This window comes from Lytechinus pictus, chromosome 4 (genome assembly GCF_037042905.1).
Source record: "Lytechinus pictus isolate F3 Inbred chromosome 4, Lp3.0, whole genome shotgun sequence".
Lineage (NCBI taxonomy): Eukaryota > Metazoa > Echinodermata > Echinoidea > Temnopleuroida > Toxopneustidae > Lytechinus > Lytechinus pictus.
Genome location: NC_087248.1, coordinates 4,597,374 through 4,623,472, shown reverse-complemented (window position 1 = coordinate 4,623,472; position 26,099 = coordinate 4,597,374). Strand labels below are relative to the sequence as shown.

The following is a 26,099-nucleotide window of genomic DNA, read 5'->3' as shown; positions in this document are numbered from 1 at the left end:
TCCGTATTTTCATGAAGCTTGTCACTCTATACTAGCACCTTAATATGCCCAACAACTTTTATATATTGCTTTATTTCGTATTTTCATGAAATTTGTCACTCTATACTAGCACCTTAATATGCCCAAAAGAATTTTGAATAAAATATGCCTTTCCTACTTTTCTCTTTTCGCTCTATCCCCCCTCAGACATTTCAATCCCCCTGTCCGCTGCTTATATACCCCCAAAAGAAAACCCCTTTTCTCGCCCTCCGGGCCAACACGAATTATTAGAATCTTGGCTTGTTCATCACTCTATACTAGCACCTTAATATGCCCAACAACTTTTCAATATTGCTTTATTCCGTATTTTCATGAAGCTTGTCACTCTATACTAGCACCTTAATATGCCCAACAACTTTTATATATTGCTTTATTTCGTATTTTCATGAAATTTGTCACTCTATACTAGCACCTTAATATGCCCAAAAGAATTTTGAATAAAATATGCCTTTCCTACTTTTCTCTTTTCGCTCTATCCCCCCTCAGACATTTCAATCCCCCTGTCCGCTGCTTATATACCCCCAAAAGAAAACCCCTTTTCTCGCCCTCCGGGCCAACACGAATTATTAGAATTTTGGCTTGTTCATCACTCTATACTAGCACCTTAATATGCCCAACAACTTTTCAATATTGCTTTATTCCGTATTTTCATGAAGCTTGTCACTCTATACTAGCACCTTAATATGCCCAACAACTTTTATATATTGCTTTATTCCGTATTTTCATGAAATTTGTCACTCTATACTAGCACCTTAATATGCCCAAAAGAATTTTGAATAAAATATGCCTTTCCTACTTTTCTCTTTTCGCTCTATCCCCCCTCAGACATTTCAATCCCCCTGTCCGCTGCTTATATACCCCCAAAAGAAAACCCCTTTTCTCGCCCTCCGGGCCAACACGAATTATGAGAATCTTGGCTTGTTCATCACTCTATACTAGCACCTTAATATGCCCAATAACTTTTCAATATTGCTTAAATCCGTATTTTCAGGAAATTTGTCACTCTATACTAGCACCTTAATATGCCCAAAAGAATTTTGAATAAAATATGCCTTTCCTACTTTTCTCTTTTCGCTCTATCCCCCCTCAGACATTTCAATCCCCCTGTCCGCTGCTTATATACCCCCAAAAGAAAACCCCTTTTCTCGCCCTCCGGGCCAACACGAATTATGAGAATCTTGGCTTGTTCATCACTCTATACTAGCACCTTAATATGCCCAATAACTTTTCAATATTGCTTAAATCTGTATTTTCAGGAAATTTGTCACTCTATACTAGCACCTTAATATGCCCAAAAGAATTTTGAATAAAATATGCCTTTCCTACTTTTCTCTTTTCGCTCTATCCCCCCTCAGACATTTCAATCCCCCTGTCCGCTGCTTATATACCCCCAAAAGAAAACCCCTTTTCTCGCCCTCCGGGCCAACACGAATTATTAGAATCTTGGCTTGTTCATCACTCTATACTAGCACCTTAATATGCCCAATAACTTTTCAATATTGCTTAAATCCGTATTTTCATGAAATTTGTCACTCTATACTAGCACCTTAATATGCCCAAAAGAATTTTGAATAAAATATGCCTTTCCTACTTTTCTCTTTCGCTCTATCCCCCCTCAGACATTTCAATCCCCCTGTCCGCTGCTTATATACCCCCAAAAGAAAACCCCTTTTCTCGCCCTCCGGGCCAACACGAATTATTAGAATCTTGGCTTGTTCATCACTCTATACTAGCACCTTAATATGCCCAATAACTTTTCAATATTGCTTTATTGCGTATTTTCATGAAGCTTGTCACTCTATACTAGCACCTTAATATGCCCAAAAGAATTTTGAATAAAATTTGCTTTTCCTACTTTTCTCTTTCGCTCTATCCCCCCTCAAACATTTCAATCCCCCTGTCCGCTGCTTATATACCCCCAAAAGAAAACCCCTTTTCTCGCCCTCCGGGCCAACACGAATTATTAGAATCTTGGCTTGTTCATCACTCTATACTAGCACCTTAATATGCCCAATAACTTTTCAATATTGCTTAAATCCGTATTTTCATGAAATTTGTCACTCTATACTAGCACCTTAATATGCCCAAAAGAATTTTGAATAAAATATGCCTTTCCTACTTTTCTCTTTCGCTCTATCCCCCCTCAGACATTTCAATCCCCCTGTCCGCTGCTTATATACCCCCAAAAGAAAACCCCTTTTCTCGCCCTCCGGGCCAACACGAATTATTAGAATCTTGGCTTGTTCATCACTCTATACTAGCACCTTAATATGCCCAATAACTTTTCAATATTGCTTTATTGCGTATTTTCATGAAGCTTGTCACTCTATACTAGCACCTTAATATGCCCAAAAGAATTTTGAATAAAATTTGCTTTTCCTACTTTTCTCTTTCGCTCTATCCCCCCTCAAACATTTCAATCCCCCTGTCCGCTGCTTATATACCCCCAAAAGAAAACCCCTTTTCTTGCCCTCCGGGCCAACACGAATTATGAGAATCTTGGCTTGTTCATCACTCTATACTAGCACCTTAATATGCCCAACAACTTTTCAATATTGCTTTATTCCGTATTTTCATGAAGCTTGTCACTCTATACTAGCACCTTAATATGCCCAACAACTTTTCAATATTGCTTTATTTCGTATTTTCATGAAATTTGTCACTCTATACTAGCACCTTAATATGCCCAAAAGAATTTTGAATAAAATATGCCTTTCCTACTTTTCTCTTTTCGCTCTATCCCCCCTCAGACATTTCAATCCCCCTGTCCGCTGCTTTTATACCCCCAAAAGAAAACCCCTTTTCTCGCCCTCCGGGCCAACACGAATTATGAGAATCTTGGCTTGTTCATCACTCTATACTAGCACCTTAATATGCCCAATAACTTTTCAATATTGCTTTATTCCGTATTTTCATGAAGCTTGTCACTCTATACTAGCACCTTAATATGCCCAAAAGAATTTTGAATAAAATTTGCTTTTCCTACTTTTATCTTTCGCTCTATCCCCCCTCAGACATTTCAATCCCCCTGTCCACTGCTTATATACCCCCAAAAGAAAACCCCTTTTCTCGCCCTCCGGGCCAACACGAATTATTAGAATTTTGGCTTGTTCATCACTCTATACTAGCACCTTAATATGCCCAACAACTTTTCAATATTGCTTTATTCCGTATTTTCATGAAGCTTGTCACTCTATACTAGCACCTTAATATACCCACAGAATATTAAATTGTGTTCAAAATTTTCTATATCGCTTTATTCTGTATATTTTGTATGTAGTCACTATATACTGCATCAAATTAATACGGACTAAAGCAATAGAGAATTAAGAATCTTGGCTCGATCATCACTTAGTACTTTATGCCCACAAACTTTTCTTTATTCTGTATTTTGGTAAAGCTTGTCACTCTTTATTAGCACCTTAATAATTATGCCCCCCCCCCCAAAAAAAAAAAAAATCTATTATTGCGTTTCAACTTTACTATATCGGTTTTTACGTATTTTGTTGAAGTTTTTATACTAACACCCTAATATGCCTCCCATTTTTGTTGCCTTACTTTTCCTTCGCTCTACCCCCCGCCCAGCCAGACATTTCAAACCCAGAACACCACTTTTCCCGCCCTCCGGTCAATAGTAATTATTAGAATCTCGATTGATTCGTCCTTATGCTCACCAAGTTTTCTCTATAAGCTTTATCCCGTATTTAGTGAAGTTTGTCACTATACTAGCACCTTAATCAATTTGCCCATCAAAAAAATCAAATTGCGTTTTAACATATGTTTTTCCTTTATTCCGTATTTGTAGCTAATCACCTTTGGAATATACATCTGTACCATTAAAAGTTCGTCTTGCTCTTTCTTGAGGAAAATAAAAATAAGCTAACATTGACAAAATCCATTTATGATAGAGTGACGATGGAAGAGAAAAGATACGCAAAAATGTTGGACATAATAAGATGCCCTATATAGAGTTTAACAATTACGGAATAAAGCAATATTGCGAAGGAGGAAAATTAAGAAACAACATAAAAATACAGCATAAAGTGAAAGTTCATGAATAAATAAAATCATGAACAGATGAAAAAAAGAAAAAAAAACACAGAGACACGTAATAAAGCAATATACACCATAAAGAATGAAGACTATAAACAAACGTAACAAATTTATTTATTTATTTAAATATCTTTATACAGGATAACAAGCTCAGATTCACTGTTTTTAAACATGGTCCTGTTAAAATGGAATAACAATATATACAAAAAGATAAAAGTGTAACTTAGGTTCTATACAAATAGTGAATGAATTCGATATCAATAACATTAAAATCAGAATCATCACTAGTAAAACAATTGTATAAAAATAACATATTCAATTTTTGAGGAATCAATGAAATGAGAACATTTCTCTCTTGCTTTATTCCATATTTCAAGAAATTTGGGCCTCCATGTATACTAGCAACTTAATATGCCCAACTTTTCTATATTGCTTTATTCCGTATATTTATGAAGTTTGTCACTCTATACTAGCACCTTAATATACCCACAGAATATTAAATTGTGTTCAAAATTTTCTATATCGCTTTATTCCGTATTTTGATAAGTGTGTCACTTTATACCAGCACCTTAATATGCCAACATTTCTGTATTGCTTTATTTTTTTTTATGCAGTCACTCTATACTGCATCAAATTGATACGGACTAAAGCAATAGAGAATTAAGAATCTTGGCTCGATCATCACTTAGTACTTTATGCCCACAAACTTTTCTTTATTACTTTATTCCGTATTTTGGTGAAGCTTAATTGTCACTCTTTATTAGCACCTAAATAATTATGCCCCCCCCCCCCCAAAAAAAAAAAAAATCTATTATTGCGTTTCAACTTTACTATATCGGTTTTTACGTATTTTGTTGAAGATTTTATACTAACACCCGAATATGCCTCCCATTTGTGTTGCCTTATATACTTTTCCTTCGCTCTACCCCCCGCCCAGCCAGACATTTCAAACCCAGAACACCACTTTTCCCGCCCTCCGGTCAATAGTAATTATTAAAATCTCGGTTGATTCGTCGCTATGCTCACCAAGTTTTCTCTATAAGCTTTATCCCATATTCAGTGAAGTTTGTCACTATACTAGCACCTTAATCAATTTGCCCATCAAAAAAATCAAATTGCGTTTTAACATGTGTTTTTCCTTTATTCCGTATATTTGCAGCTACTCACTTTTGAAATATACATCTGTACCATTAAAAGTTTGTCTTGCTCTTTCTTAAAGAAAATAAAAATAAGCTAACATTGACAAAATCCATTTATGATAGGGTGACGATGGAAGAGTAGAAAAGATATACGCAAAAATGTTGGACATAATAAAATGCCCTATATAGAGTTTAACAATTACGGAATAAAGCAATATTGCGAAGGAGGAAAATTGAGAAACAACATAAAAATACAGCATAAAGTGAAAGTTCATGAATAAATAAAATCATGAACAGATGAAAACAAGAAAAAAAAAGACACAGAGACACGTAATAAAGAATGAAGACTATAAACAAATATAACAAATTTATTTATTTATTTAAATATCTTTATACAGGATAACAAACTCAGATTCACTGTTTTTAAACATGGTCCTGTTAAAATGAAATAACAATATATACAAAAAGATAAAAGTGTAACTTAGGTTCTATACAAATAGTGAATGAATTCGATATCAATAACATTAAAATCAGAATCATCACTAGTAAAACAATTGTATAAAAATAACATATTCAATTTTTGAGGAATCAATGAAATGAGAACATTTCTCTCTTGCTTTATTCCATATTTCAAGAAATTTGGGCCTGTATACTAGCAACTTAATATGCCCACCAACTTTTCTATATTGCTTTATTCCGTATATTTATGAAGTTTGTCACTCTATACTAGCACCTTAATATACCCACAGAAAATTAAATTGTGTTCAAAATTTTCTATATCGCTTTATTCCGTATTTTGATAAGTTTGTCACTTTATACCAGCACCTTAATATGCCAACATTTCTGTATTGCTTTATTCTGTATATTTTTTATGCAGTCACTCTATACTGCATCAAATTGATACGGACTAAAGCAATAGAGAATTAAGAATCTTGGCTCGATCATTCATTAGTACTTTATGCCCACAAACTTTTCTTTATTACTTTATTCCGTATTTTGGTGAAGCTTAATTGTCACTCTTTATTAGCACCTAAATAATTATGCCCCCCCCCCCAAAAAAAAAAAAAAAATCTATTATTGCGTTTCAACTTTACTATATAGGTTTTTACGTATTTTGTTGAAGATTTTATACTCTCACCCGAATATGCGTCCCATTTTTGTTGCCTTATATACTTTTCCTTCGCTCTACCCCCCGCCCAGACAGACATTTCAAACCCAGAACACCACTTTTCCCGCCCTCCGGTCAATAGTAATTATTAGAATCTCGGTTGATTCGTCCCTATGCTCACCAAGTTTTCCGTTTTCTCTATAAGCTTTATCCCGTATTTAGTGAAGTTTGTCACTATACTAACACCTTAATCAATTTGCCCATCAAAAAAATCAAATTGCGTTTTAACATATGTTTTTCCTTTATTCCGTATTTGTAGCTAATCACCTTTGGAATATACATCTGTACCATTAAAAGTCCGTCTTGCTCTTTCTTGAGGAAAATAAAAATAAGCTAACATTGACAAAATCCATTTATGATAGGGTGACGATGGAAGAGTAGAAAAGATACGCAAAAATGTTGGACATAATAAAATGCCCTATATAGAGTTTAACAATTACGGAATAAAGCAATAACGCGAAGGAGGAAAATTGAGAAACAACATAAAAATACAGCATAAAGTGAAAGTTCATGAATATATAAAATCATGCATAAAAGTTTATGCATTATGTGCGAGATGCGGCAAGACACATCTTGATGTCAGTGGGGCACGATTGACATGGAGGGCGCAACTTTTCGCAGAGGATTAGAGTGAGGATTGTTTGAGAGGATTAGAGTGAAGAAAGAAAGGTTTAGTGAGAGAGATGATTGATGAGCTTGCCGGGCGAAAAAAAAATGAGGAAATTTGTTGACTTGGAATATTTTGGCGGAAGGAGTGAAGGAGGTTAAAATTCAATATAACGGGGCATTTATATATAACCAAAAAGGATAACGCAAAAGTGAGTATATGAAATTATTTACAATTTCTTGTGCATACTTTTTTTTTCAATTTTGCCGTGCCTACCAAAATGCCACATTTATTTGAAAATATCCGAGAAGATCGTATATTGGCGGACCGATAGCGACATGATGTTTGCTGTAGAGGGGATAACTTGGGAGTTTAGAATGAAAAAAAAGGAAGCTATATATATGTTAAATAAAGTTTTAGGCCTACACGCCGACTACGAACATCAAGTGCAAACTAGTTGCGTGACTTTTTTGTTCCATGTTTAGGCCCCCTGTTGCCTAAACAGAGAAATGTTCCGGGTGTTATTTCAGGTGACTCAATATACTCAATAGTAAACGCACATCGTGTTAAAATACATAGCGATAATATAAACGAAGTGAAAAAAATAACAAAATCCTGTTTGGAATTATTGGTACCATTATCTATAGCCCCTGGATCCTGAAATATATATATTTTCTAATTAATTAAATCACTGATCGTTGATTCCCTGGCGCTGGCCTGCTAACTGCCGCCGGGGAAACCTCCGTACGTCTTGAGCGCTAAACCAGTTTCGGCTATCAGCTCATCTCATGTGGCGTGCTGACTACGATGCTGGACTGCAGATCAAAAGGTTCGAGTTCGATTCCCATCAAGGACAGAAAAAATAAGGTTAGTAAAACAGTGTTATGTAATATAATATGAAATGAAATGTACAGTATGATGAATAAGTTGGATGGAATGAATGAATGAGGAATAAATCCACCCACCATGTATCATACAGAAAACACAAAAAGAAAACGAAAATACGATGCTCATAGTATTTTATTGAAAACCCGCCGATTTCATATATTTTAGTGCCCCTTCACCCCCCCCCCCCCAATCCCTAATCCCCGCCCCTCTCTCGCACAGCTGAAATACCCATTAACACGCCACTTCACTGAACGCCGATATCCCGCTGACTGAGCTTTGTTATTGTGCGGTCATGTGTGACACCGGTCGCACATGCTCTTACGCACGTCTAGCGATAAGAATTTTCACTCGGCTGAGCAGTTTTAATGGCGCTTGGGCACAATAGCGAATTTGGCCGAAAAATAAAACAAACCGCCCAGAAATAATTCATATAATTGGGCATGTTTTCTGCAATATTTCTTGTCCTAAAATGTATTTTCAAAAAATGAATTTGGCATCTAGGTTTGTTTGAATCAATTTGACTATTTTTACTTGCAATGGCCAATGTTTATTTTCTCATATTTCATAAAATCTTGAGAGAAATGTATTGACTCGCTATGTTTGTACCCGCCATTCAACAGCCTCGTCCTCTGAGATAGCACATTGCGCGTTCAGAAGTCTGCATGCGAGCGCCGCTAAAAAATTGTGACACACCGCATGCGATATGCAATACAGAAAAAAACGGGAAAAGGAGAAAAGGGGGGGAGAAAGAAAGGAAAAGGGGAAGGAAAGGGGAAAAGGAAAGGAGGAAAAGGAAAGGGAAAAGTGAAAAGAAAACAAAGAAAAATATATTTTTTTAAATGAAAAAGGAAGGAATTAGTGGGAAAAGGAACTAAAAAAAAACATTTGAGAAAGAACAAATCATTCCGAAATAGGCCTATGTAATGCAATAGCATGATGGGAAATAAATCAAAATATGACAAAGTGGCAAACAATAGCGGGAAACGAAGGTAGAATGGAATTAGTCAAAAGCTAAATTGGAAACAAAGAAATGGGACAAGAAAAAACCTTAATAACAGACCGGGCTGCCGAGGATTGAAAGTAAAGAGCGGAGAGAAAGATGGACAGTATACAACATTTTGCTATAAGCTTGCTAATTTTAATGCAAATACGCTACCAGGGCTTTGCCCCAGACCCCACGCAGTAGGGGCTCTTCATCTATAAAATTTAATTGGCTCTATAACGCCCCCCCCCCTCAGAGGAAATAATTGTAGGAGACAACGTATAATGAAATTAATGGAAAAAATGAAATGCGTTATTTGCTGAATATAATGGAAAATATATCACATAATTAGAATTTAATTTCAATAGGCACTTTTTTGCAGCTCGCTTTGCTCGCTGGCGACTTGTTACAAATTTTTCCACATTGCTTTGTTTTGCCCCCTCAAAATATTTGGTTCATTACGCAACTGGGTTGAATAAATGTGTTATGTGAAAGCTATATTCTATATACCCGTAATTTAATGAAAAATAGCGGCAATCTGCGAGGTTTAAATGGCTTTGATATCGAGACCCCAATCGCATTGCACTGCCATATATGAGTATGGAAGGGTTGGGCCATGGCCCCAAAAGTTCTACAACCAAGAGCGAAAAAAAAAGGAGGAAAGAAAAGCAAAGGAAAAGTGAAGGATATGATTTTTTTTACTGAATATAATGTCAAAAAATATCTCAAAGTTAGATTCTCATGAATAGGTGATTTTTTTCTCGCTCCCTTCGCTCACTCGGGACTTATATATTTAGCAGCTTTTTAGCACATGCGCCATACTGTGCCCCTCGTTTTTTGTACTCTTCACGTTACTGCCGCAAAGAATCCTGTTCACAGTGGGGTACAGACCACAAAAAAAAAAGGAATGGAAAGAGAGGAGAATGAAATATATTATTCTCTGGATATCATGTCAAAATCTGTCACAAAATTGGATTTATGTATTAGAGATGTCAAAATTTTTGCTCGCTCGCAACTTTTTTTTAAAGATAAATTCTGCCCGATCTTAGGTCTTAGTGAATTCCTACAAACAAGCCTTAGAATGCCCGTCCGCAGGTCTGAATTTCCTAAATTTTCATAGACTATGACAACAAAAAGTGATTCATGTGTTTAGATGTAATTCTAACAAAATCAGAAAGCGCTTGGCACTCGCATTAGATGACTATGATGAGATATGTATACTTTTAATGGATTCCTTTAAAAAATAGTCCTTAAAAATTTTTTGGTCAGTGATATACATACAAAAAATTCAGCTTTCACTTCGCGCTCGCATCATTTGGTTAGTGAATGACGGTCTTGGTGAATTCCTACAAACAAGCCTTAGAATGCCCCTCTTCAGGTCTGAATTTCCTAAATTTTCAGCTCGTGCTTCGCGCTCGCAGTATTTGATTAGTGAGATGCGTATGATAATCATTATTACAATGACTACGGTACGCCACTGCTCATTGGTACAAGGGTGATTAAAAATCAGAATAATTTTATCTAAATATTACTATTGGTGAACTGGTTTATTACAGGTTCGAAACTGTACTACCGCCACTTTGGGTTTTCCTTTTTTATTTTAGTTTTCTAATAAAAAAGGAGATGTCTCGTTGAAGTAATTATTCTTATGGCATAAGAATAATTACCTCAACGAGACATCTCCTCTGCATTTTCATGTAAATATTTTGCTTCCACGCTCTGCACAGGAAAAAGACCACATTGCCCCTCCCCTTTGTTTTTCCCCACACCCTTCCTCTACCCTTTTTTCCCTGCCTCAGCTATAGGACTAGTATATTTCTGGCAGCAAGTATGCATTCGGGCATAGTATAGAGTAGCGAATTAGTTTGAAGTATGAAATTGATAATTCCTTTCAAATTGATGACACAAAATTTCTGCACTTTTGGTTGGAGCAAGCAAACCCTGCAATATCTGCTGCCATTCCCTGTAGTTTGCGGTTCCTGCTTTTCATCTCATTACTAGACAACCATGTTCTGAGGGCAAACTCGTTATTCTGTCTTGGGATTCAATTGTTGTGTCTCTCTGTCTCTTTGTTTTATTCAGGTCGTCGCTATGCCATGGAAGAATCAGTGAAGGTGAAAGACCGGTCTCCCGAAGTAACACAATTTCAGTTTGCCCTGATGGATCATCTAGAAATTGTATGTGTGTTTCCCATGGTTTGGATTGAAATAAGTATTGATAAAAAACTCAAGTAGAATTACATATTTTTTTAAAGATTTTCTTTTTGGATGGTTAAATATATTATTTGTCTTTATTCTCCTCATTTAAAAAGGTATGACATAAGATAAAACTGTGCATGTAAATACATATTATATGACAACTAGAAAACAACTTCATGCACTTGTCTCAGTCAAAGGCAAACTTCAAAACAATGTTCAAGGCCTAATTGACCTAATTGAATCTTCATGAAAATCTCTGTTTGATGAAGTTAAATGCTGTAATTTAAGTGAATTATTTCATTTGTGGCTAATGGGCAGAACTTTGTAATACATATGATGTACAGTAATAGTACATCAATGCTGTAACATTGTAGGTCTCCTAAATTAAAATAATAATAATAATAACGCAGTTCTTGTATAGCCCATATCACATTATGTCATAACGTCCCTATGCGCTTCCAAAGGACTTTGATATCATTACCCTTGCCTTAGCCCTGCAGCCTTTTACAACGCGGTGGCATTTCAAGGAATAAATTCCTGCCAAGTACCCATTCACCTCGCCTGGGTTGAGTGCAGCACAATGTGGATGAATTTCTTGCTAAAGGAAATTACGCCATGGCTGGGATTCGAGCCCACGACCCTCTGTTTCAAAGTCAGTAGACTAATTCAGACCAAATGGGGAGCCAAAATAGATAAGATTATAATGCTTGTGAGGCTCAAATCCTACTTGCATTTATTAATTAAATTTCACTTAACTCTAGTTATTCTCTAATTTATTCATATTTTTTGCAAATACATAGAAAAAGAAAGAGTTAGTGGCCTCTTCTCAACCTGAAGTACTGTCGAGTGATATTGTTGCGTCGGCTCACATCGAGGAATATGCTTTGAAGTTATTTGGGTATGCCGACACTGAAGATAGAAAAGCAGTCTTCAATAAGTAAGGGGTTTTGCTATTTTACTGCTTATATTTTTGAAATACTATGGATTGATTGATTTGCTTCATTCATTTTCCACATTCACAAACTTTATCTCTAAGTATTGGTGAGTCCATACGTGTTGTACGGGACATTTCAACAACAATTTTTAGTCTCTTAGCTGAATTCTCAAGAGCAATAAAATTTTATTTTTTGTCAATGATAAAGTTGTACTGGGTAGTCATGTGAAAAAAGGATAACCAACAAAAAATATTTGATTATGGGTTAAAATTTGTGTTGTACAGGACTCAGTAAAGTCATGTACGACACGCAACATTTTCATCTCTAATTCACCCATGGACGACATATTTTTTTTAATGACTACCCAGTAGTACGGTACTTTATTATTACCACAAAACAAATTGAAGTTCCTTTTGTTTGGACAGCAAGTTGAAAAGTGTTGTGATGATGACTGATTTTTTTAGCATGGAATCACCAGTATTATATTGAATATAAACTGCAAAATATTGTTTTTATATTTGTATATACAGTACTTGTGCATGTTTTTATGCAAATAAAGAGAACATTGAATTGAATACATTTTATTCATACCGAATAAGATGATACTACATTCAGTGTGATCTATTCACCATTATACATGTAATACTACCCTACCCCTATGATTTCAAGGAGTGAAAAGATCACTTTTAATTTTTTCTTCCATAAAAGATTGTAGACTGATATTTTAAATCAATGTCTTAAAAAGTTATTATTTTTTTCCTTTTTAATTTCATCGAATAATTTTTCCATGGTCAAAGCTTCTTTAATCATGGAAAAATTGTTCGATGAAATTAAAAAGGAAAAAAAAAAAAACTTTTTAAGACATTGATTTAAAATATCAGTCTACAAACATTTTTCTACTCATTAATTGTGAAACTCTCAATGCTGCAATATTTGAGTGGTGCTGGTTTTTTTTCCTGCAGGCGTGTTGTAAAATCCTTCCATACAGCAAGCGTTCTTTTTGATGTTATGCAGTCGTTTGGACCGTTAACTGAAGAGGTAAGCTGTAACCATCAAGTCTTTCATTGTTGATCCTTTTTATGACAAGAGTGGTAGCTCTGCATCAATTGCTCAATCACTTATTAAAGGAGTCAATAAAAATTAAGGTTTCCCCAAAGTGACCATAGATGCTAGAATTTTATCATCAATGGTACATCAACATGTATTTGTGGAGCGTTGTGGTCCAGTGGATTAGTCTCTGCCTCTTCAGACTTTGGGTCATGGGTTCAAATCCCAGGAATGGGGGAATTTCCTTCAGCAAGAAATTGATCCACATTGTGCTGCACTCAACCCAGGTGAGGTGAATAGGTACCCAGCAGGATTAATTCCTTGAATGCACTGAGCGCTGAAAGGCAGGGCAATAATGATAATGATAACAGTGCACCTTGGAACAGATTATTTCTAGATAGATGGCACTATATAAATATCTATTATTATTATTTGATTTGCACAAAAAAATATATGATACTTTGGTTGTCATGCCCCCACATCAACTATCATGTTGCTGCCTGGCTTGTGGTAATTATTATTCAAAGGGCAAATTTATACCCTAATACATTAATGCATATAGATGGAAATATTTTTTGATTTTTTTTCTTCTCCTTTTGATGATTTTTTTTCTCCTTGATTGGTCTTTGACCTCATTTCCCTGAGGATGAATATTTAGAAAGCAACACTGATAATGAAGGCTTTTCAGTGTGAGACCTGAGCATGACTGGAACATAAAATATCAGTGCAGCAAAGATAACTTAATCGCAATTTGACTTGTATAGTTTCATTGGAAATTGCATGCTTCGGTTTTCGAAAGGCTGGCCAATGGATTCTTATCTGTTAACTGCCTTTTATTACAGCATTTGTAAAAATGATAAGTAAATTTAGCAATATTCTTTTTCTTAAGTGAGTGAAATATTTTATTGTTAATCATGAACATGAGTAATTGCAAATACTATATTTATCACTGAAATCTTCAGATTGCACAGGCTAGAAAATATGCAAAGTGGAAGGTAGTTTACATTCATGGATGTCTAAAGAAAGGAGAGACTCCGATCCCTGGACCAGCAGGAGGACAAGAAGGTATGTATCAGTTTATCTATTCAACTTCATTCACTTTTAGTCTATTCAACTTGGTTCATACTAAATATATTCAACTGGGTTCATACTAAATCTATTCAACTCTGTAAACTCTTTGTTTATGTGACTCTGTTCACTCTTTGTTTATTCAACTCTGTTCACTCTTAGTCTATTCAACTAGGTTCATACTAAATCTATTCAACTCTGTTAATTCTTAGTCTATTCAACTCTGCTCATTCCGACTCTGTTCACTCTTAGTCTATTTAACTCTGTTCATACTTAGTTTATTGGATTCTGTTCACTCTTAGTCTATTCAACTCAGTTTATACTAAATCTATTCAACTCCATTCACTCTTAGTCTGTTCAACTCGGTTAATACTAAATCTATTCAACTAGATTCACTCTTAGTCTATTTAACTCGGTTTGCATTAAGTCTTTTCAGCTTGGTTCACCTAAGTCTATTCAACTCAGATTAATTTTGTTGAATGCTGTTTTAACCATATTTAGTCTATAAGTGTTTTGTGAATGAGCTGAGAGAATAGTCATGCATTAAATGTGGAATGTCAAGGGCCCATACAATTTGTATGTATCTTTTGATTCCTTAGATCTCACTCATCACATTTTTAATGATGTGATTCTATTTTCACTTTCAAGCAGAAGGAGCAGAAGGAGGTGCATTCTTCCCTCCTCCAAGTCTCCAACCAGGCCCTCCAGCTCCAGCCCCACAGCAGCCAGGCTACCCACCGGGTCCTCCAGCCCCACAGCAGCCAGGCTACCCACCAGCAGGGGCATATCCACCTGGAGCTTACCCTCCACCTACCGGTGGTGCCGCTGCTGCTTACCCTCCAGCCCAACCACCATCAGTCAACCAGCTACCACCAGGGGTACCCCCAGGTCAACACGCACCCCCATCAACCCCAGACCAGGGGGGTGGATACCAGGCTGGCATGCCAGGACCAAGTGCAAGTACATCAGGTGAGAATATCACATCCAGTTAAACATGCCATGTGCAAGGTCAATTTCATGTAGTAGCTTGAAAGTTGCCGAGATAAATCCTCTAATTAATCATAAGACAGACTTAAAAAATGCACAAAGTTATTGTACAAAATCATATTATTAGGGGCAATAATGCATTCATTCCCCTTTCCTCATATCTAGAAAACTGGAGACCGATCTCACTACTTAATGCAGATATTAAAATTTTATCCAAAGTCTTTGCTACTAGACTATGCCACTCATCCTACGAACGAGGTTATATTTATAATATAACCTCGTTCTCGGCTGTATACCTCTCTATTGTTAAAATATACATTGGTCATTTTCCCCCCATCTGTTGCCCAAAGCATCGCGAATCAGTTCATACTTGAACTGATCCGTTGATGTAAACTGTTATTTTGACAGATATGACTTTAAATTAATAAATATGATATAAAAAATGAATAAAAACTCACCGATTTCTCAACGTGAACCTCATCCAACTGCCTCCATTACGTCTATTGTGTTCGACAGTGACAAATCGAAAAAGAAAAAAGAACTCACGAAACCATAGAGGCTCATCAACCCGTTTGGACCACTGACCATTGATGTTTCGACGAAACTTTGCTTGTAATGAATTCTGGTAAGGAAGTCTTGATAGCCTCAATCAAGACAAATTTGCAATTTTGTTTCATGTTTATACAAAGTCAAAAGTGATATTAGTAGTTGTGAAAGTGGAATGAAATAAGACATTTTTGTATGAAATAAAAAAAAATTAAGGAGAAATTCAGTTGTTTCGATTTTGTTAATTTTCTGTTATGGGACTCTTGATGAAAAAGCCCCTTATTCTTTTCTAATTAATGAACCTGACGATAGAAATACTTTTCACAAAGTTAGGCATTAATTTCCAAATTATTATGTAACAGAAATTCAGAATAACAAACTTTACTGTGGGTCTAATCAGGGGAGAATCCAGGATTTTCCAAAGGGGGAGGGGGTGGTTTCTTTTACAGAAAAAAATAACAAGCTCCCCCCCCCCCCCCCCGTGAAGGAGATTTATGTAACGAATAATTTCACAATTATGATTTGATTTTGATTTATTTGATTTAGTTATTTATTTATTATGATAACAGCTCCTCGCTATACAGTATGAAGTTTCAAGTTTGTTTTCATTGATTTAAAATCCTAACCTAAAGGATTTTCATTAAGAAATAAATAAAATAAAAAATCACTTACCACAAAGGCCTATTTAGGGGTAGATCACAATTTTCAAGGGGAGGGCGGGAAAGTTTCAAGTTAATTTAATTGATTTCAAATCCAAACATAAAGGATTACAATCAAATGAAATTAACAGTACAAATTATCAAACAAAATGGATACAAAATAAATGTGTTCTATGGCTTTCGAGGGGGTGGGCACGAGCCTGATGTGCTCCCCATCCTGGATAAATAAAAGAAACTCATTAAAAAGAATTGGAACGTAATTATGTTCTGTTTTATCACTTTGTCTTGAGTTTCTTGCCCCTTCCATTCTTTTCACATTTCAGCCTTTACCCATATTAATTTCAGGATGGTACAAAATGTTGGCTTACAAAAGTGATATGATGATGAATATTCCATAATAATATGAAAAATAATAGAAAACCAAAATAATAATATTAATAATTAACCCTTACAATGATAGTACTCAATATAAGAGAGGCATCGGGGATCGAGAAAAGAAGCAATAACCCCCCCCCCCCCCCAAAAAAAAAGGCATCATATTTCCTTTTAGCATACGACAAGATACAGTTCATTATAGAATAAACTAAGCTGATGGCGCTAAAATTATTCTGATGTATAAAATAATAAAAATAAAATATTGTGTGTCAGGGGAGAAAGAGACTACTATCGCTGGATCTTGGATTTCCGAAATAGAAGCATCACCGGAAACAGGTATCTGTGGTGAGAAGCATTTTTATACAGCTTTGTAGAGGACAGTGGTGTGGTCGCTTTCCGTTAGCTTTCTTTAATTGAGCACAAGAGGGCGCGTTACATCCTCTACGTAGAAGTCTATGCGCTGCTGAGGATCATGACAAATTTCATCATACATTCTGACGATTTACCGAAGAGTCCTCGAATAATTGACAAGATATCGTTGAGTCCAAGATAAATTCCAGCAACAACGGAAGGAAGATCAACGTTTGGTTCGGGGGGAAAGACTGGTAAGTCAAACTCTCTTACTTTTACATTTTTTATCACAAATTTTGTCTATGAGTACGCCTCACATACCTCTAGTCCCATCCCCTACCTTTTGCTGTTTGGCAAATGGTCGGGGATGACGAGTGGACTATGCAAAGTTTTACCTAGATTGATACATCCATGCCAGACAGGTTTTATGAAAGATCGATACATAGGTGAATCGATTCGAACTATCATAGATACTATGTTCTACACAAAAGAAAATGATATCCCAGGTTTGCTTTTATTTTTAGATTATCAAAAAGCCTTTGACTCTTTAGAATGGAATTTTATTTTCTCTACCCTTGGCAAATTTGGATTTAGTCAGAAATTTATAAAGTACATTCAGTCCTTTTATACAAATATCAGTAGCTGCATATGTAGTAATGGACATTCATCAGGATATTTTGATTTAAATAGAGGGGTTAGACAGGGAGACCCCTTGTCCCCGTATTTGTTCATACTTTGTATTGAATCTTTCGCATGTGAGATAAGGCAAAGGGATGATATTAAAGGTATTCTTAAAAATGAAAATATGATTAAACTTGCCCAATATGCCGATGACACGACATTGATTTTAGCGGACAAAAAGTCTGCAGAGAAAGCTTTTTCAGTTATAGATAAATTTTCCTCTTTTTCTGGTTTGAAAACAAACAGAGATAAGTGTAAAGCCATGTGGTTGGGCTCGTTTAGAGAATCTCAAGATAAATATTTTGATATTGAGTGGCCAGAAAACCCAATTAAGGGTCTTGGAATATTTTTTTCTTATGATACTGATTTAGCTTTAAAGCTTAATTTTGATAGATGTATCAAGGATGTAAAGGTATTGCTAAATATTTGGCGAAAACGTAATCTTACTCTGTTGGAAAGATACAAATCTTAAAAACTTTTGCATTGTCAAAGTTCATATTTTGTGCCTCAGTTTTGTCTGTCCCTGAACATGTGGTGGAAGAACTTGAGAAAATTATACATGTCTTTTTATGGAATGGAAAAAAGAACTATATAAAAAAGTCAACACTGATTGCCCCTTATTCTAAAGGGGGACTGAATATGATCGATATTCGTTCAATGGTTAAGGCACTCAAAATAAAATGGATAGTAAGATTTTTTGATGAAGGACTTTCTTCATGGAAGATATATTTTAATCATTTTATAAGAAAATATGGTGGTCACTTTTTACTCTATTGTAATTTTGATAAAAAAGATTGTTTAAAACTAAGATTTGTACCCTCTTTTTATAAAGAGGTCTTATATGCCTATTTTGAGTTAAGAGATCTGAGTAACCATGATGCATTTTCTCATGAAAGTATTATTTGGAATAATAGACAAATAAAAATAGCAGGTGTCAGTTGTTTTGTGAAGGAATTGTTCAATATTGGTGTTTGGTTTATACAAGATTTATTTGATGAAAATGGTCAATTAATCCCTTTTATAAAGTGGCAACAAATTGGCTTTAAAAACTATCTTCTTTGGCGTTCAATTGTTTCTGCTATTCCACAGACAGTTAAAGCTCGTTGTTTCGAGAGGCGACATCTGTTAAAAAAGTTAGATATTTGTATAGTTTTTGGTAATAAAAAAATATTTATATCAAAATTGTCAACCAAGATCATAAATATGATATTAAAAGAAGATAAATACCAAACCCCTACTTCTGAAATATATTGGAGATCAAGGTATGATATAAGTGAAGATGATTTTAGTTTTATTTACGAGTTGCCTTTTAAAGTTATTCCAGATACAAGAACAAGAATATTTCAATATAAAATAAATACAAGATGCTTACTAGTAAATGTAAAGTTAAAGAAAATGAAAGTTGTAGATAATGAGATGTGTTCTTTTTGTAAACAAGAACAGGAAACAATTGAACACCTGTTGGTAGAATGTTCGCATACTCGAGATTTTTGGAATGAATTTCTAAGATGGTGGCATACTAAATTTAAAAAACAAATTATCCAAGTAAAGGATGAAGAGATTTTATTCGGAATTAAAAACAAGCAAGATGTGTTATTGAATCATTGCCTTATTGTAGCAAAGAAAACTTTATATCTGTGTAGATATATTAATATCCTTCCTTGTTTTGACTTGTTTACCAGTAAATTAAAACAAGTGTACCAAACAGAAAAGTGTATTGCTTATAGGGACTCTACTATGTATAGATTTTTAAAAAAATGGAGTTTATTAGATTTTGGGTAATGTAGACGAACAGACCTGTATTGCTTCTCTATGTTTCTTTTCTTTTCCCTTTGTTGTTTTTGTTTTGTATGTATTTTTTTTATCAAAATGTAACCTATCCATACTGTACATTGTTATTTTATATGGTTATTAAACTCGTTTTGTAATATGTGTATGAGATGGTTATACTCAATAAAAACGTTTCAAAAAAAAAAAAAAAAAAAAAAAAAAGTGCAAGTACATCAGGTGAGAATATCACATCCAGTTAAACATGCCATGTGCAAGGTCAATTTCATGTAGTAGCTTGAAAGTTGCCGAGATAAATCCTCTAATTAATCATAAGACAGACTTAAAAAATGCACAAAGTTATTGTACAAAATCATATTATTAGGGGCAATAATGCATTCATTCCCCTTTCCTCATATGATTGCTGGTGTTTGTTGGGGGTGATGTATTGTTATGATAATTTGCATGGTTTGTATGACTGGTGTGTAGAAACTACCTTGTTCAAGTTCATATTAAGTTTTTTTTTCTCTGTTAATATTTATTTTTATACGCCCGTCGTAGATGGGAGGTATTATGGTATCACGCTCAGTGTCTGTCTGTCCGTCCGCCCGTTAACTTTTCCTTGTAAATGTGATAACTTCAGTTTGACTTAACCTAGGCTCATATAATTTGGTGGGTATGATACTAGCATGGATCCCAGGAAGCTTATTGATTTTGAGGTCAAAAGGTCAGAGGTCAAGGTCACACTGACATATTTTCATCTTACCCTTCTGCAGTCCTTCTAAACGTGATTACTTCAGTTGAACTCAACCTAGCCTCATATAATTTGGTGTGTATGATACAAGCATTGATCCCAGGAAGCCTATTGATTTTGAGGTCAAAAGGTCAAAGGTCACTGACCTGTTTTTGTCTTACCCTTCTGAAGTCCTTGTAAACGCGTTAACTTAACCTAGGCTCATATAATTTGGTGTGTATGATACTAGCATGGATCGCAGGAAGCCTATTGATTTTGAGATCAAAAGGTCAAAGGTCAAGATCACAGTGACTTGTTTTCATCGCCACCTTCCACTTTTCTTGCTTGACCAATAACTCCATTTTTTCCGCATTACAGGCGTGCGTATTATACAATTTTTCATTCCCAGAGGTTGGCAGGTCTGCTGAAGTGCCCTTCTCAAAACATGATCCTCCTCAACACATACCCATACCAACGTACTCTCTTAGCCTTTGGCATCTGATCTTAAGTCTCTTCCAAACCCAACTTCTGCATCTGGTAAAATATACTAGATATGCGCTTGTGGTCGTGGTTAAGAAAAAGAACTATCCACATTTAAGTAAATAGCCTTCACTCTTGCATTAGTCCATGAACAAAAACATGACAACAAGAACTAATTTAGCGCATTTTACCAAACATGCATTCTGTATCAGAAATCTTGGAACCATCCAAGTGCCTATGCCAAATGAACCAAACCTAGCCATAACATGGGAATTTGAAATACAATCTATAGTCTAAATTTAAACCCCCATTTGTGCCTTGCACCAATTTGGGAGTGAAGTTTCTGCAATTCTCATAATATCTTGACTTACAACATCCTTTGCATTCACAAACAATGAATTTAATTTAAAAAGATTGGATTCCAAGTCATTCAGTGTAGTTTTGTATGATGATTTTGTGCATTTTTGAAGTATGGCACAAGAAAGGTCCCAGTTATACGTCAAATTATGTGTGTATTGTATAATAATAATGATAATATATACTCCTTTATGAAGCACCACATGAGCAATGAGAATAATTGCCTTACCAAAGGGCACTTACTTGCACAAGGCTTAAACTCGGGTTGCCAGACCACTGTTCTACAAAAATCTCAATCTTTAAATTAATTATTTTAGATGTTTAAATTATCACTCTCCACTCTTAACTGACTCTCTTCTTTCCTTTAAATTCTTGGCAGATGCATGTGAGGTGTCACCTGCAGTCTCGGATAAGGCCCAGAAATTCTGTAAATTTGCCGTCAGTGCCCTCCAGTACGACGACGTTATCACAGCAATAGAGAACTTGGAAAAGGCATTGAGATTACTTCAGACTGGTAAAGAATAAGAGATGGACGTGTACATGGCATTCTATGAAGCATTGAATTTGTTGTGAATGGATCAACTCTTGTAGGAGTAGGATATAAATTGCGACATAACTAAGGATCATTCACATATGATGAAACAGGCAGCTCCTTTGTGTACTGCAAAAATGGCATATTGGAAAGAAGATCACATAGTTGCCATTGTAATAGTTTTGATTAATCCTTACTACCAGAATGTTATTTATTACCTCTTCAATTATAAACACAGAAGGTAGGTCGTCTTAACAATCATTGTGGCTTGTAAATTAGCAGCTAGCAATATTATGTAATGTATGAATTTAGCCCATTAACATGAATTATTTCCCTCGGGGACCCTCACTCACTGGTTTCCCAATAGGGAAATGATTAATTTCAATATGTCAAGTTCATACAGCAGTAGAAAACATAAAAAGGGCATTTAGATCATTCTTTGAACTGGTAAAGAATAGGTGAATTTGAAATTACTTTTCATTTTATGAAGCATCAGATTTGTTGTGATGGTGGGGGGGGGGGGGGTGAGGAGACTTGAATATGAAGCATCATATTGTTGGGTGCCGATAAAACTTTTACATTTATGTGGATAGCTCAGCTAAATCTCTATGTGATATTTCCCTATTGGAAATAGGATAATCTTTTTAGAAATATGAAGTTGCCACCATTGATTGCCATAGATCTAAAATACAGCTTTTTCTGAGCTGTTTCCTTAAATTGAGAAATGAGACATTAAACATCCATTCAACCAGTTTGATTACTCAAATTATAGTTGAAATTGTAGATGAATATCATTAGTTAGCTTTGTGCAAGGCTTTCATTCCGTATGACATCTCTTGGGAGGAAATTCATGATGTTAGAGTGGTAGTCATGTCTCTCAGCAATTCCCTTCACCAAATTTATAATAATAACAATTGCAATAATAGCCCCATCTATCTAACAATAATGAAAAATAATCTATTCCGAGGCGCTTTATATGGGTTGACACAAAGAAGTCAGTGTGTGATGATGTGTAATAAAAAGTTCCTTGCTATCATCAAGAAAATTGGTTAGCAAGGTTCTTGGAATCTTTGTCCTTCCTAGTCCAGGGGAAGCATTTCATGAAACAGTCTGTATTAATTTCAAGCTACTGAAATACCTGCATCTGATTGGCTCAGAGCAAATTTGTCTGTGAAACAAGACATTACTTTAGAAACACACTCCCTGATTTAAATGTTTTAAAGTGATTACATTGTTACCAAAGCTGAATGGCTTAAAAGTGCAATTTTTCATCTGTTGCATTTTAGGCATTGTATGTTAGTACCGGTAGTACAATATTTCTCTCTTATAAAAGATACAGTAGATGCACCAGTTGTGTACTTTATTTTTTTGTTGAATGATATATCTGAGGTTTAGAACTGGATTATTATGCCTTTTATTGATATTAATCGGGTAAAAGAAATTAGCTAGAAAAATTGAATTGTAAGCTTAAGTTGATTTGAACAAGACGCATAAAACCTGTTGCCTTTTACGTTATTTATGCAATATGGATTCTTGCAGCTTCCACTCAAATGAAGTATATTTATACAATGTTTGGTTATACTCTGGGCCCCATTTCATAAAAAGTTGCTATGATAGCTACATGTACTCTTGCTGGAATGTCAACTTTCATTTGGGAGAGCCAATCAGGAAGCAGAATTTTCACTGTTGTCATGGTAGTTGACATTCCAGCAAGATTTGCTATCAGGGGGGGTGTTAGAGTCGCACTTAAATGCCTAGTTGCGTGCATTATAAAAAGCTTTATTGCATTGGTCAGATCATGCCAAGAGGACGCGCACTATGGCGTATTAATGAGAATCTGCGTTGCATATCATGTACGCGCTGACATTTATATGTGACTCCTAAGTCATATATAAACCTTTGTGTGAAACACCCCTCAGATTAATTCTTTTATGAAATGGGGCTCAAGAGTTGAAATACCATAATTTGGGTATATGTAGATTTAAAATTTCTCAATTGGATTTTAGTCACATAGGCCAAAGTTTGAGATGACTTGGGTGAGTTCAATTTACAATAGAAATTCAATATATTGTATGAATGCATGTTTCATGGTATATTTGACATTGTGCATAATAACTTATAAAATAGTACTTTCTTGTTCTTTGAGTGAAATGTCCAGGCCAAAATGCAGTAATGATTCAATGCACTGGTAACAGCATAGTATAAGTCCTTTTATCATTTTGCTACTTAGGTCATGATTATGGCTGTAGTCTTGTTATGTACCATTAGATAAAAATCTAAAAAATGTCGATCTGACTTCATATTGTAACATATTACATATCTATATAAAGAATTGTTTTTTATTTGTCTATTTATGTACTATGATATTTTGTAGAATCATATGATGATACATTGAAAGAAAATATTTTTGTTGTTAAGCTTTTCTATTTGACAGGCAGAATGGATTTTGTTTCAATATTTTTTTTTATACATGTGTATTGCGAGTAAAAAAACATGATTGGAAATAATTTTGCCAACTTCCTTCATTAATATTTACTAAATTCTGTGTAATACTGTGCATCATGTGACCATAATTCACAAAAGAAGTTGTTGGGTACAAACCATGAACTATACAGATTTCAAGTACTTAATTGAGCTTATTTCATCCAATGGAAAATGTGCCTTTTCAGCAAAGAAATGGCACTATTAAAATACATGTTCGAACGAAATGCGATTCTGCAAGAAACCTGCATAGTCCATGGTTTTATATCTCCTGGTGGGTGTGTCATAAAGCTGTTCGTAAGTTAAGAGCGACTTTAAGAACGGCTGATGACCCTTTCTTATGGCGAATGGTATATTCATTAGCAATGGTTTTGCGCGTAAGAAAGGATCACCAGTCGTTCTTAAAGTCGGTCTTAACTTTTACGAACAGCTTTATGAAATGGCCCCCTGGTATGGTAAGGTCCCCCAAGTCTGCAAAGTGCCCGTTGTCTGCGCATACACAATTCTAAAAAGAAGATACGCAATGACCACAAACTTTACACCTGCAATACATAGATATTTAGCAAAAAGTCTGACTCAAAATGGAAAATATTCAATTTCAGGCATTTCGTGTAATGTCCTCAAGATGCAGCCTTTCTCATCAAAATCCCTGAATCGTGTGTAAAGTGAATAGGTGCGCAGACATATGGCACCAGTGAATGCTGCGATAGGATATGAACCACGGACCTTGTGGTCCAAAGTCCAGAGACTATGCCATAACCCTTTTGTTACTTACCTTTGGCTTAATGCAGGAGGTTAATACCTTGTATCAGAGTTACCTGTTCACATTATTCTTCAAATGTTACCTGTTACCTATTCTCCACATGACTAGTGGCACATAAGGCCTCCACTGAACGTCTCCACCTTTGCCTATCAGAGGCCACAGCTCTGGCTTCTGTCCACGTCCTCCATCCAGCCAAGTTGTTTTGGGAATGCCCCTTTTCCCTTCTGGTGCCCAGGTCAATGCTGTGTTGCAGATGCTTGCAGGTTCCCCCCTTAGTGTGTGCCCAATAAATTTCCATCTTCTCCTCATTATTGTCGTGCTCAGTTTCTCCATTTAGGTCTTGTCTAAGAGCTCTTCATGTGATTCTCCAAATCACTGACTATTTTAGTTCTCCTTCAGATTATCAATATTAGAGTGATAATTGTTATTAGATATATCTTGAAATAGTTGATTTGATATAGACTTGTAGATTCTTGTACCATACATGTAAGAGTAGGAGGCCAGAAGTTCAGTAACATTTTGGGAACCTTTGACCGCAGATGTAATCCACAGTTTAACATATCACATCTTTGTGAAAACGGGGCCATGAACTGATGAAACCATGTCATCATTGTCATTTCATGAAATGTTTGAAAATATATCTTATGAGATGAGAACTGTACACATGTATGTAAATAAAATATGAAGCAATTTTCCTTGAATGCAAATCGGATGTTGAAGTCTGTTTAATAGTGTGTGTTACAGTTTCGTTATCTTATGAACAATGCCCGAAACCATTCCAAGGTGGAGGATGACTGTATCCTCATACCAACTATCAGACAGAGAAGTGGACCTTGTTTCACAAAAACGTAGTATATCACTGTGAAAGCTGAAATAGATGGGAAAGCTGGCTGATTCAGGAGCCCATTGCATAAAGAGTTTGAATGCAATTGAAGAAATGAATTGCAAATTCCCAAATTCTTGATTCCGGCTAGTTAAAAATCAACCTGCATTTGATTTTTGCACTTGCGTTTGATTGTAACCCTTAATGAAACGGGTTCCTGAATACATGAATCTATCAGCCAGGCATCTAGGTATCAGTTTGAATGATCATGCCAAACCAGTAATCAGTCTTGTCTGCAGGTTACATGATGATGTACTACCTTATAATTACTAATGTCACATTTTAGTCTTGTTCTCAAAGGCAAGCATGAAGGAGGAGGGGGGGGGGGGAAGGAGAAATCAATGGGAACCCCTTATTTGAACACCCCTCTTGCCTTGAAA

General features: G+C 35.5%; 1 protein-coding gene across 7 annotated transcripts; it reads left to right on the top strand.

Annotated features, from left to right (window-relative positions):
* Nucleotides 1-10,957: 10,957 nt before the first annotated feature.
* LOC129259151 (vacuolar protein sorting-associated protein VTA1 homolog) lies at nucleotides 10,958-25,537 on the top strand. 7 transcript variants are annotated; one of them, XR_010293311.1, is made up of 7 exons: nucleotides 10,958-11,053; nucleotides 11,875-12,011; nucleotides 12,972-13,047; nucleotides 14,019-14,121; nucleotides 14,779-15,093; nucleotides 21,440-23,179; nucleotides 23,541-25,537. XR_010293311.1 is itself a non-coding variant. In XM_064098122.1 (7 exons), exons 1-6 carry the CDS (start codon nucleotides 10,973-10,975, stop codon nucleotides 15,693-15,695), a joined length of 786 nt encoding a protein of 261 aa, XP_063954192.1. In that variant the 5' UTR covers nucleotides 10,958-10,972; the 3' UTR covers nucleotides 15,696-15,736; nucleotides 21,440-21,525. The 7 variants fall into 7 exon arrangements, 5 of the variants coding, with proteins under 5 accessions (XP_063954192.1, XP_063954193.1, XP_063954191.1 ...); XR_010293310.1 differs by having other exon boundaries at nucleotides 14,776-15,093; XM_064098122.1 differs by lacking the exon at nucleotides 23,541-25,537 and adding an exon at nucleotides 15,628-15,736 and having other exon boundaries at nucleotides 14,773-15,093; nucleotides 21,440-21,525.
* Nucleotides 25,538-26,099: the final 562 nt, after the last annotated feature.

Excerpts from the sequence above, each read along its gene's own strand:
- LOC129259151 (XM_064098119.1), top strand. The coding sequence starts at position 10,973 with ATGGAAGAATCAGTGAAGGTGAAAGACCGGTCTCCCGAAGTAACACAA. Across the intron at positions 12,012-12,971 it reads AGAAAAGCAGTCTTCAATAA|GCGTGTTGTAAAATCCTTCC; the intron begins GTAAGGGGTTTT and ends TTTTTCCTGCAG. Across the intron at positions 13,048-14,018 it reads TTGGACCGTTAACTGAAGAG|ATTGCACAGGCTAGAAAATA; the intron begins GTAAGCTGTAAC and ends TGAAATCTTCAG.